The sequence below is a fragment of the Volvox carteri genome (assembly GCF_000143455.1).
Source record: "Volvox carteri f. nagariensis unplaced genomic scaffold VOLCAscaffold_72, whole genome shotgun sequence".
Classification (NCBI taxonomy): Eukaryota; Viridiplantae; Chlorophyta; class Chlorophyceae; order Chlamydomonadales; family Volvocaceae; genus Volvox; species Volvox carteri.
This window is the reverse complement of record NW_003307615.1, coordinates 227,085-240,210: the sequence shown is the minus strand read 5'-3', so window position 1 is coordinate 240,210 and position 13,126 is coordinate 227,085. Positions and strand designations below refer to the sequence as shown.

General features: G+C 50.8%; 1 protein-coding gene across 1 annotated transcript; it reads left to right on the top strand.

Moving 5' to 3' along the window:
- The first annotated feature begins 3,320 nt into the window (after positions 1-3,320).
- VOLCADRAFT_107633 (uncharacterized protein) lies at positions 3,321-13,110 on the top strand. The gene is made up of 7 exons (XM_002957322.1): positions 3,321-3,443; positions 4,652-4,805; positions 5,680-5,714; positions 9,555-9,708; positions 10,583-10,617; positions 11,649-11,802; positions 12,545-13,110. The coding sequence occupies exons 1-6, from the start codon at positions 3,329-3,331 to the stop codon at positions 11,792-11,794; spliced, it is 639 nt and encodes a 212-aa protein (XP_002957368.1). The 5' UTR covers positions 3,321-3,328; the 3' UTR covers positions 11,795-11,802; positions 12,545-13,110.
- Positions 13,111-13,126: the final 16 nt, after the last annotated feature.

Below are 13,126 nucleotides of genomic sequence, written 5' to 3'. Positions count from 1 at the left end.
TCTAACAGGTCTAAACCTGTTAGATCTCGCATTATTAGATCTAAGGTCTAGACCCAGACACATGTTGATGGTTTTCATGAAATTTCATGGTATGTTCACTGTTTCGCAATCACTGATATATATTACCTATCCGGAACTATAAGAGCTCCATCAGGCATTCATTACAGAATGTTTTCATGGCTGATGCATTCTTAATGCATACTTATATGTATGGTTGTTGGTGCATTAGAAATTACAAATAATATTACAATTAAACTAATTAGAATTCTAATGAGAAAGTTAGAAGACCCCTTGAGAACAGATTAGGACGTTCTAATGTCGTACACCCATTAGAATGGCTATTCAGGCCGCCTCCGCAGCCTGCAACGGCACATTTTTCTAGGAAAAATGGCTGATGCTGATGCTGGGCCATCAAAACCACCAGTTTCGAAGACTCCTAAAGCAACATACACTTATGGATTTTTCTAGAAGTTTTGGGGCGACAGGTTTGGCATGTCCGGACTGTGTGTTGGGTGTTGCTTTGCAGACAATTAGGACTGGACTCTTGGACTCTTGGTTCAGGTACCAAAGATGTTGGGAAGGCGTACGCAGAGACAGTTTAAGACAGTCTAAGACAGTTTAAAGGCGAAATTAGTGACCCAGAGGTCACTTCGACCGGGGGTTTGGCTGAGAAGTCCTGCTTACGGGTGTCGTAGCCCCGTAAAAACCGTTAAAAACACCTGGGTTAGCATCTGCCGTAACCATGGTGAAACTCCGAAGTGAAAAGTCCCCCTCCCTGAGAAGTTACCCCAGGTCTCCTAATATTATTTCTAACGTTCTAATTAGAAATAATATTATAATTAGTAGAGAACGCCTGAAATTCTAATAAAATCAACAACCCTACTTATATGACATACTTACATAAAACCGCTTAATCCCAGTGTAAGAATGTTTAAGAATGCACACCCGCCGCCTCCGTGTTCTTCAGACGTTCTTATCGTTCTTAAGCATTCTCCTAAGTTTCTCAACCCCCCTCCGCGTTCGTAGGGATAGTAGGGCTGCGACATACGAAGCTCTTATCGCCGTTGGTAAGTATCGCTGTATTGATCATCTCCATGCGGGAGAGTTGTTGCTCATTTTCCAGATCGAGCATCTGGTCTCCGAGCTTCTTGAAATCCTCCTAGAGGGCTAGGAGCATGCCAGCAGTGATAGGACCATCTGGATTGCCCCGCGCTCTTGCCAGGTGCTCTCTGTAAATGTTGTCCATTCTAAATTGCAATTTCGAGGTCGGATTACACCGGGAATTCCAGCAAGGCAGGACCGTGGGTGTTGGCGGCTTGCAGCACTGTTGGTTCTATACATGTGCATTTCTATTTCTATAGGTGGTGCTAAATCATTTCGCTTTAGGCGCTTTAGGTGCGATTTATGCATCCGGAAGCCCTTTCAGCCTCCCAGGCATGTCCCCACCTGCCTCACAGCCACCGACGCATCTCACGGCGGGGGTCTAATTGCGTGCGCGTATGGATGCTCCTATTCCTGACGCCTTTCTAACAGCTAGTTAATGTTATGATGCATCGTTGGTCCGGCGTACGACGGCGCCTGGTGCGATTTATGCATCCGGAAGCCCTTTCAGCCTCCCAGGCAAGTCCCACCTGCCTCACAGCCACCGACGCATCTCACGGCGGGGGTCTAATTGCGTGCGCGTATGGATGCTCCTATTCCTAACGCCTTTCTAACAGCTAGTTAATGTTATGATGCATCGTTGGTCCGGCGTACGACGGCGCCTGGTGCGATTTATGCGTCCGGAAGCCCTTTCAGCCTCCCAGGCATGTCCCCACCTGCCTCACAGCCACCGACGCATCTCACGGCGGGGGTCTAATTGCGTGCGCGTTCGCATGCGGCATGTCCCGCCACCTTTCTGGCATCTATTGATGGTATGATGAATTGTTGTACGATGTAGGGCTGCGCCTGATGCGATTTCGTTTGCGGAAGGCCCCCCTGAGTGCTGCCAAGCATGTTATTCATGAAACTGCGTGAAGGTTAACGAACTGCGTATGCGACAACACTTAAAACATCGCATGTGAATTGTTATGTCATGCGATTCATCAAAGGTAAATTGTGTGTGCTTGTTGTGTGTTAGCTTAGGCCGCATTAAGCTTGACGCAATGAGCCTTTATACGCATGAAACGCAGCATGTATTAGCATGCGAAATGCGTTGCGACATGTGTGCGTAAGGTGAGTGTTAGGCCGCGTTAAGCTTTACGCAATCAGCCTTCATACGCATGATACGCAACATGCATTCGCATGCAAATAGCCTTGCGGACTGTGTGCGTTTGATGTGCGAGTGGACGCGAATTGCTTTACGCATTGTCTCCCCACACGCACGAATCGCAATATGGAATCGCATGCGTATCGCCTTGCTACACATGCGCGTATGCTTCGCGTTTCAACATACGCACGGATGAATTGTTCAAGTCGACCAAAACGACGCAAGTTTATTTCCAAATAAACCTTTACAATCTGTAAATTATAAATTTTTAAAAACTTGGCCAGAAGGGCCGATTTCCGCTTTTCCATAGCCGTTGTGCGTTAGCTCTTTGCGTTACAAAAGCATGCTCATTCGCACCTAACGTTAAGATTCGCACCGTTACGCGAACTAACGCGAGCTAACGCGGACTTAACGCGATCACCCGTCGTCATGTTATAACCAGGGCCCTGTCTCAACACGTCCCCCAGCTTCCTTCGTTCTCTTTTCATTACTACCATATTTCTTTTATAGATAATGAAACATTGAAAAGACAAGCGTGAAGAGGCGAGGTGTCGCGTTAGCGTCTTTAAGCAGCCTCTCACTCAAACGAGGGTTTTCATTAAGCAGCCTCTCACTCAAACGACGGTTTTTATTAAGCAGCTCTCACTCAAACGTGATGCAAGCTGCTTAATAAAAACTCCGTACAACTCCAAAATGCGAAGGCCACGGCCGGGCGCGCAAAGGCCAGCTCTCAAAAGCCGGGAACGCGGGCTTGACGCGTATGTGCGTAAAATTCGCGGGCGGGCGATATTCGATCGGGAGCTGAAGCGGCTTGATTATCTTGCCCAGAATGTGAAGCCCTCGGCGGGCCGCGCCAAGGGGTCTGACCTTTTCAAAAGCCAGGAGTGCTGGTGGGATAAGCATTATGCGTGTGGCCTTCGCAGAGCCGGCCGTGGCCTTCGCATTTTGGAATTGTACGGAGTTTTTATTCGGCAGTCGTACCTGCATATCGTTTGTATGAGAGCTGCTTTAAACAGCGGTACATCAAGCATCTTGCAATTCACGAACGCAATACAGTGTAGATCGGTTCGAGAAGTAAATATGCCGCGCTTCAGCAGCACCCTGCTGCTGCTTGTCGTAGCTGTCGCCGCTTCCGCGTTCATCGTCGACACATGCGCCGCTGATGGCGACAGCAGCCGGCGCTTGCTGGCATCAGGTAGGTGTGTCGTCATTCAATCCCATCACATACACACGCTTTTCCGACATCACGTCGGTGTATACGGTATATTTGCCCTGCTCTCTAAGAGGTAGGCCTTGGCACGCATGCCCCTGGGATGGTTGATGTTGACATCATATGTTGCCATCTGCATGCCGACTGACCTACGATTGCACTGATTGCTCGGCGGTGCTGAGCGGTGCTAGAGTTGTATCACGGCGTCAGAAAAGTATCGATCGGCGGGCGCAGATCCCGTAATATGCCCAGAATACAACAGCTACACTCTTCATTTTATCCATCCTAACGCTTCAAGGTAGTTTGGGGCCTTGAAGCACCTTGATGCAGCTGAGCGGCACCTGCACCTGCCAGCTTCCGGGAGCCTTCCAGGCCTGTGGGTTTTTGCAACCATTACAGTGGGCTCCAGACAGATCCAGACTCACAAAGAGTAGAGCCAGCGGGCCAGCTGGCCGTGCATTGCACTAGACACTAATATACAAACTCGAAAATCACCCAGGTGAGACAACTAAAAGAAAATCGACAGTCAAAACCGCGACCAAAGGGAAGTCTCAGGATTCCCAGTTAATATTGAATAGGCCTGAGCCTCAAAAGTCCTCCAATTAAGACAATAAAAAAATTAGGTGATAGCTAATCGTCTATCGGTGACCGCTCCCGTGAGCATAACATTTTGCCTGACACAATCTGCAAGAAGGGGTGATGTGCACCAACAGAATCCCAACCTTTCTGTGTAATTCCCAGAGCTGCGAAACCCTGAATGCGGCCCCAAAAGTCAACAACAACTCGACAAATGGCTCCTTCCGTAAGGGAAGGGCCAGGTAACAGTGTCGGGTTGGTTTTCATGTTTGCAACCATATATAGTTTCCAGAGAAACAGAGAAATGGTAACCGAAAGCCGTCGCCGATGGCTTGCTATCGTAGTACTGACGGATATGTCCAGTACGGCACATACATTATTGCAAGCTAGCTGTTGTACACATAATGAACATACGCCTGCTGCTGCGCGTCTGCTGTTGCATCCTCCCTATCTACCCAGCAGGCAGTCACTACACACGCACCACACTTTAGAAAAGTGCAGCAGACCTGTGGGCACAAGTGTGTTGAGGCGATATTTTATGTGATGATCGAATGAGCCGCAGCGGTGCTGCTCCTGCTTAAGTAGGGTGTTTCCCTTGCCTCACTCAATTTACGCAGGCTGCAAGTACACCATTCAAGCTGGTGACACCTATTGGATCCTCGCCCAGCGGCGTGGCACCACCGTGGGCGCCATTCAGTCCTTGAACCCGGGAGTTGACCCCAACAGGCTGCAAATCGGCCAGGTCATCAATGTGCCGTGCTCAGGAGGAGGGTACGTATGCACATCGATGGATGTATGTCTGTGTAGTAGCTGGCCGCTGAAAAGGCCTCTCGAGATGCTGGTGATCGCGCTTTGCGCATATTTGTAGAGCCGTACTGTGTATCAGCTACTACATTCCCCCCCTTTTGAAGGGATCCGTCTCGGGTCCTTACGGCCACGTATACCACCAGCCTGTGCCTACCTTCGCCTACCCTCGGGCAGTGGGTGCCCAGTCCACGTCACGTCATGTCACACACACATGCGCCTAGCCGTCTAAAGGTTTTTCAGGCACAGAGACAGTCCAGTCGGTTCAGCTACACTATTATCGCGATAATCGCTCACTGAGTCACCAAACCCCATATTCCACCAAGCGTGATTAGTGGGAGTTGAACCGACGAAGTTGAACCGACGACTTCACAAGGTCTCGATACCAAATGTAGTAGCTGGCCGCTGAAAAGGCCTCTCGAGGTGCTGGCGGTCGCGCGTCGCGCGTATTTGTAGAGCTATACTGTGTACCAGCTACTACAGTCTGAAATTACTGCGTGGGAAAACACGAAATAGGAGCTCATAGGCTACATGTGCTTGTACCGTAACACGCAAGCACCGCCGACCACCTATTGTTCCAGCATCTACCGAGTGCAGTTGATTTATTAATGATAACTGCTATGAGTTCTGATATTAGTGCATTTCCGGCCACAACTTTCTGGCCACCTATGGCCCAAAGGAAGGAACTTGCGTGGGCAGCCGGAGCGACGTGAATCCATTCATTTTACCCAAGCCCGAACACCCCAATTTATTTATTATCTTAAGGAATCTGATTTCTTGTCACTAAAAGCACTGTGCCTCCAATCAATCCCATACGTACCGTGTGTGCCTGCTGGATCAGATCAACGCCGACCTCCACTACGCCAGCTGCCAGAGGTAAGCACATGCGGTTGCTTGCTCGCGCGTGGTGCAGATATATAGACATATGACTGCCTGTTTAGGATTTCTTGCGTAGTTGCCTTACTGCTTAGGGGTCGTACAGACGGAGGAGTACCTGCAGGCAGGAAAGTTGTGCTTGCTTCCGTGGGAAGGGGCGAGCCTGGTCATAAATATTCGTTTCACTCAGAAAACGTGCAGATTTTAAGATTTGTGTCAAAGCAATATTGTCAGAAAGAGGGGGGAAAAATAGTAGTGTGGAAGTGTGTGTGTGTGTGTGTGTTACATGGTTGGGGGTGCGTGACCCCATACCTGTAAGACTTCCCATCAGGGTTCGACACTGACCTTCCTGAAACTTGCGGGCTCCCCCGTACCTCCCAAATTTTCCTTACGGAGGGGCCCCCGTACCAGGCTCCTGTACCGGCCGAAAACCTTACGGGGGCCCCCGTAACCCCCGCAAAACCTTTACGGGGGCACTGTCCTTGGCTGAAACGCTGTGGAAAGTGACGCTTTGCATTTTTTTGCTCTGTAAATCGTTATTTTCGTTATTTTCTCGCGCTTCTTGGAGGGCGGTGGATTAGGAGGCGCTTGGTCACCTCCTGACGACTCATTGTCTGCCATCGCTGGATGTTACAGACCAGAAGCTATAAAAGTTTTATGAAAAGTGTAGTTAAATATTGCAATATGAATTATGTCTGCCAAGTGTGTGGCCTTATCCTTTATATGGTCCGTCCTCTCCCCTACAGGGCCCCGTACGGCCTCTTATAAATCCTTAAAATCCTTACGGGAGCCACCGTAACCGGCCTTCGGCCCGTCCGGGGGCGGCCCCGTACGGGGCGCTTCGCGCCCCAAAATCCTTACGGGAGCCACCGAAAAGTCCTACGGGCCCTGACGGGGATACCGAAAAAAGGCCAAAAACTTACGGGCCCCGTACGGGGTGTCGAACCCTGCTTCCCATACGAGCCGAAGGCCCAAGGGCAATACTACAACGCCTAAAAGCCACGGAGAAAAGGAAAAAACACCGCACATCAGCCCAGACTAGCGTCCAAAGGGGGTAATTGAGTTTCGGTGAGCCCACATACGTTCCAACATCCTTGCCAGACGTGCGGGTTCCCATTGCATGGCCTCCAACATGCTCTGTTGATGATCGAATCCCTCTTCAGCACGAATATCATTATAGGCTGGACATTCCAATAACACGTGTTTTTCATCCTCAATTCGGCTATTTGTACCACAACAGTGGCAAAACCGCTGCCCCCTGGGGACATGGTACTTGCCCCTTCGTGCTCTGTTTGCCTCCAAAGCCCAGCAACATAAACGAAACTGCATTAGCTTACGATGTGCTAAACGAGGAATGAAAACCTTAGCATGTGTTGGCCACATGACGGCTGCGGCTCCCGAAAAGGACAGCCCCATCCAGTGCTTATACTTCGCCATTTGCACTCCCGGTTGCTTCCCATCTGATGGGTACTCCTCTGGCAAGACAGTCAGACGCGTATGGTCCCAGCCGCTCATCAAACGCTCCCTTAGTGCCGTTATCATCGCTCCTTCGGGTAGAGGTCTACTCAACAACCAGTCAACACGCTCCTTTACCCCCACGACTTCTTGCGGTATTCCGCTCCAAATGTTGCACTCCAAGAAGGAAAACAGTCGTAACATTGAGATTCCCCAACCCTCCCATTCCGGGTTGGTCAGGGCATCGGTTATCTCCTGCCGTAAAACGGCATGAGCAATGGATCCCACTTGCTTTTGAAGGCGGTTCCAGAAACGGAGGATCTGCTTCACCATGTAATATTGTAAGGGGAGTTCAGCCAGCTCGGCGTACAACAGCCTGTGGGATGGCCGTGCCGTCCCCACTACCTGCCTCATGAATAAAATCTGCAGCTGGACTGCACTATCCTTCAAACAGGCTTCGAACATGCCCTCCGGAAGGTTGGCTTTATCCCGCCGCCTTCCCACCCTGTCCACGACCTCTGCCAGCGCAAAAGGGCCCCACGCCTGGCAGCCATACAACAGAATTGCTCGGACTTGGGTTGCAAAACACCGCATTCGCACATCGGGGGCAAAAAGCTTCATTTTGTCCAGCTTTGCGCTTAAGGAAAACATAGCGGACCGACCTGTATCACACAACTGCTGACGGCACGCACTAAAAGGCCGTTCTGGCCCATATACCAAGCCCAGATAGCGAGCGCTATCTTTGGCAGGTACTACCTGGCCTGATAGCCGTAACTGTTGACATCTCTCGCTAAGTTCCGACTGCTGGGTGCCATCACATGCAAAAACAAGCCTTTCACACTTTGAGACATTTGGTCGCATCCCAAAAGCTTCACAAAACAAGTCCACAAGATGTAGCAACTCAGACATTCGCTCTAGTGAAGTCGCTAGCAGACTAACATCGTCTGCATACAACAGTAGTGACGCGCCGTTGATCCGCTAGATTTGGTTGGATGCTGGTGGTGAGTTGCCAAACTCAAAGAGTACACTCTGAAGTCAGATGGGGTGAATGTCTTAGGGTGCCCCTCTAGCAGGGGTGAGCAGGGAATTGCCTCGGGAAGGAGGCCACTGGTGAAGCTTAACCACCCTGTAACAACATCAACAGTATGGAGGCAGGCGGCTGGCAGAGGTTAAGGCCTGACTTCTGCTCCCGGCGCGTCCGGATTCAAATCCGCCTGCCGACCTCTGGGGGTATTTGAGAGGTGTTGAAATGGGAGGTGGCCCCCCATCTTGTGGATGGTGTAGGACGTGATAAAATCAACTTGCGAGCTGACCAGGAACTAAGTTGACGCGCCGTTGATCCGCTAGATTTGGTTGGATGCTGGTGGTGAGTTGCCAAACTCAAAGAGTACACTCTGAAGTCGGATGGGGTGAATGGATTAGGGTGCCCCTCTAGCAGGGGAGAGCAGGGAACTGCCTCGGGAAGGAGGCCACTGGTGAAGCTTAACCACCCTGTAACAACATCGACAGTATGGAGACGCGCTTGCTGTCCACAAGGGGTGCGACATACTTCCGTGCTCCAGCTTCTACAAGGTCATGAGTATCAATCAGATCAGCTAGTGTCTCGATGAAGAGTCCAAACAACTCCGTAGATAAAGGACAGTAGTGTGGAAGTGGTGACGGCGGAGCCATCGTCTGTCATCCCCAGCAGTCCGGAGGCGATCCATCGTAAATGAGAGGCGGTGCTATTGCGAACACAGCTGGCGAAGGAGCGTTTACAAGGGGATTACCTAGGCCTATGGCTAGCTCGTTCTTGGGTGCATCTCATTGGCATTTGCGTTTGTTGAGTGATTCAGAGGGAGGACTTAATAAGATAATCATCCTTCGCAGCAATCCTATTGAATCTGCAAACCCTGAACCAGCTGCTGAGTAAATTAAAACATTAGTAAACTAATCAACTCGGAAGTCTCCCTCTGAGAAACACCGGACGGTACTTTCCTTACAGCTGTTGGGTGCGACCGCTGACACCATCCCATAGATGAATATGCATGCCATGCTATGCTAGTGATGAAACATAGGATTAAAACAGAGAAATGGTAACCGAAAGCCGTCGCCGATGGCTTGCTATCGTAGTACTGACGGATATGTCCAGTATGGCACATACATTATTGCAAGCTAGCTGTTGTACACATAATGAACATACGCCTGCTGCTGCGCGTCTGCTGTTGCATCCTCCCTATCTACCCAGCAGGCAGTCACTACACACGCACCACACTTTAGAAAAGTGCAGCAGACCTGTGGGCACAAGTGTGTTGAGGCGATATTTTATGTGATGATCGAATGAGCCGCAGCGGTGCTGCTCCTGCTTAAGTAGGGTGTTTCCCTTGCCTCACTCAATTTACGCAGGCTGCAAGTACACCATTCAAGCTGGTGACACCTATTGGATCCTCGCCCAGCGGCGCGGCACCACCGTGGGCGCCATTCAGTCCTTGAACCCGGGAGTTGACCCCAACAGGCTGCAAATCGGCCAGGTCATCAATGTGCCGTGCTCAGGAGGAGGGTACGTATGCACATCGATGGATGTATGTCTGTGTAGTAGCTGGCCGCTGAAAAGGCCTCTCGAGATGCTGGTGATCGCGCTTTGCGCATATTTGTAGAGCCGTACTGTGTATCAGCTACTACATTCCCCCCCTTTTGAAGGGATCCGTCTCGGGTCCTTACGGCCACGTATACCACCAGCCTGTGCCTACCTTCGCCTACCCTCGGGCAGTGGGTGCCCAGTCCACGTCACGTCATGTCACACACACATGCGCCTAGCCGTCTAAAGGTTTTTCAGGCACAGAGACAGTCCAGTCGGTTCAGCTACACTATTATCGCGATAATCGCTCACTGAGTCACCAAACCCCATATTCCACCAAGCGTGATTAGTGGGAGTTGAACCGACGAAGTTGAACCGACGACTTCACAAGGTCTCGATACCAAATGTAGTAGCTGGCCGCTGAAAAGGCCTCTCGAGGTGCTGGCGGTCGCGCGTCGCGCGTATTTGTAGAGCTATACTGTGTACCAGCTACTACAGTCTGAAATTACTGCGTGGGAAAACACGAAATAGGAGCTCATAGGCTACATGTGCTTGTACCGTAACACGCAAGCACCGCCGACCACCTATTGTTCCAGCATCTACCGAGTGCAGTTGATTTATTAATGATAACTGCTATGAGTGCTGATATTAGTGCATTTCCGGCCACAACTTTCTGGCCACCTATGGCCCAAAGGAAGGAACTTGCGTGGGCAGCCGGAGCGACGTGAATCCATTCATTTTACCCAAGCCCGAACACCCCAATTTATTTATTATCTTAAGGAATCTGATTTCTTGTCACTAAAAGCACTGTGCCTCCAATCAATCCCACACGTACCGTGTGTGCCTGCTGGATCAGATCAACGCCGACCTCCACTACGCCAGCTGCCAGAGGTAAGCACATGCGATTGCTTGCTCGCGCGTGGTGCAGATATATAGACATATGACTGCCTGTTTAGGATTTCTTGTGTAGTTGCCTTACTGCTTAGGGGTCGTACAGACGGAGGAGTACCTGTAGGCAGGAAGGTTGTGCTTGCTTCCGTGGGAAGGGGCGAGCCTGGTCATAAATATTCGTTTCACTCAGAAAACGTGCAGATTTTAAGATTTGTGTCAAAGCAATATTGTCAGAAAGAGGGGGGGAAAATAGTAGTGTGGAAGTGGTGACGGCGGAGCCATCGTCTGTCATCCCCAGCAGTCCGGAGGCGATCGATCGTCAATGAGAGGCGGTGCTATTGCGAACACAGCTGGCGAAGGAGCGTTTACAGGCCTGGTAATCCCTATGGCTAGGCCTAGGTATCCCTATGGCTAGCTCGTTCTTGGGTGCATCTCATTGGCATTTGCGTTTGTTGAGTGATTCAGAGGGAGGACTTAATAAGATAATCATCCTTCGCAGCAATCCTATTGAATCTGCAAACCCTGAACCAGCTGCTGAGTAAATTAAAACATTAGTAAACTAATCAACTCGGAAGTCTCCCTCTGAGAAACACCGGACGGTACTTCGTTTATAGCTGTTGGGTGCGACCGCTGACACCATCCCATAATATGCATACTATGCTATGCTAGTGATGAAACAGAGAAATGGTAACCGAAAGCCGTCGCCAATGGCTTGCTATCGTAGTATTGACGTATATCTCCAGTACGGCACATACATTATTTCAAGCTAGCTGTTGTACACATAATGAACATACGCCTGCTGCTGCGCGTCTGCTGTTGCATCCTCCCTATCTACCCAGCAGGCAGTCACTACACACGCACCACACTTTAGAAAAGTGCAGCAGACCTGTCGGCACAAGTGTGTTGAGGCGATATTTTATGTGATGATCGAATGAGCCGCAGCGGTGCTGCTCCTGCTTAAGTAGGGTAAGTAAGCAGCGGTGCTGCTCCTGCTTAAGTAGTGTTTCCCTTGCCTCACTCAATATACGCAGGCTGCAAGTACACCATTCAAGCTGGTGACACCTATTGGATCCTCGCCCAGCGGCGCCGCACCACCGTGGGCGCCATTCAGTCCTTGAACCCGGGAGTTGACCCCAACAGCCTGCAAATCGGCCAGGTCATCAATGTGCCGTGCTAAGGAGGAGGGTACGTATGCACATCGATGGATGTATGTCTGTGTAGTAGCTGGCCGCTGAAAAGGCCTCTCGAGATGCTGGTGATCGCGCTTTGCGCATATTTGTAGAGCCGTACTGTGTATCAGCTACTACATTCCCCCCTTTTGAAGGGATCCGTCTCGGGTCCTTATGGCCACGTATACCACCAGCCTGTGCCTACCTTCGCCTACCCTCGGGCAGTGGGTGCCCAGTCCACGTCACGTCATGTCACACACACATGCGCCTAGCCGTCTAAAGGTTTTTCAGGCACAGAGACAGTCCAGTCGGTTCAGCTACACTATTATCGCGATAATCGCTCACTGAGTCACCAAACCCCATATTCCACCAAGCGTGATTAGTGGGAGTTGAACCGACGAAGTTGAACCGACGACTTCACAAGGTCTCGATACCAAATGTAGTAGCTGGCCGCCGAAAAGGCCTCTCGAGGTGCTGGCGGTCGCGCGTCGCGCGTATTTGTAGAGCTATACTGTGTACCAGCTACTACAGTCTGAAATTACTGCGTGGGAAAACACGAAATAGGAGCTCATAGGCTAGGCTGGTCAAGGTAGATGGGATCAGTGCGGGTGTGTGTACGAACTCGACACGCTCTGCTTGCTGTTGTTGCATCTGTGACAGAGTCTAGCTACTATTAAATTGCTAATAAACCGCCATGCGTGTGGATACCACCCTGCTCGTCACACTTCGCCCCACTCTGTCCCCCGCCGCCCATGCAGTGGTGGTAGCAAAGTCCTTTACTCGGGATCGGGCAGTGGCACCTACTACTACGACCTGCGCACCACGTGCCCCCAAAACCCCGGCGGCTTCCCAGAGAACAACGGCTACCCCTATTGTGCAAGCTATGACCCGTCTGCACGCACCTACAAGACTCTCGCTCAGCTGGGCACTAATAATTTTAATTGCCATTGACCAGAATGTGCTGTCAGCAAATCGTGCCGGACTGTGTGGCAAAAAAATCCTGGTGTTCAAGGATGGCATTCCAGTGGCGGCTCCGGACGGTGGTAGCTTCTTCGTGTGGGACGGCTGCGAGGCGTGTGTTGGCGGGGGTCGCATTAACTTCAGTTTGAGTGGTTTGCAGCGGGTCGCCAGCAATGCCTGTTCGCTGGGGGTGGTTCCGGGCATCTCCTGGCAAGTGGTGGATGAGGTGGTGCAGCAGTTTGTACCTCCGTGATTGATGATGAGAACCTTATAATGTCCAGATAGATTGGCTACCCTGGGCCAAACCCTGTGACAGACACACGGTATAGACCAGGAGTGTTTATGCCGGTGTAAAGTACCAAGGAAAGCCCCGCACCTCA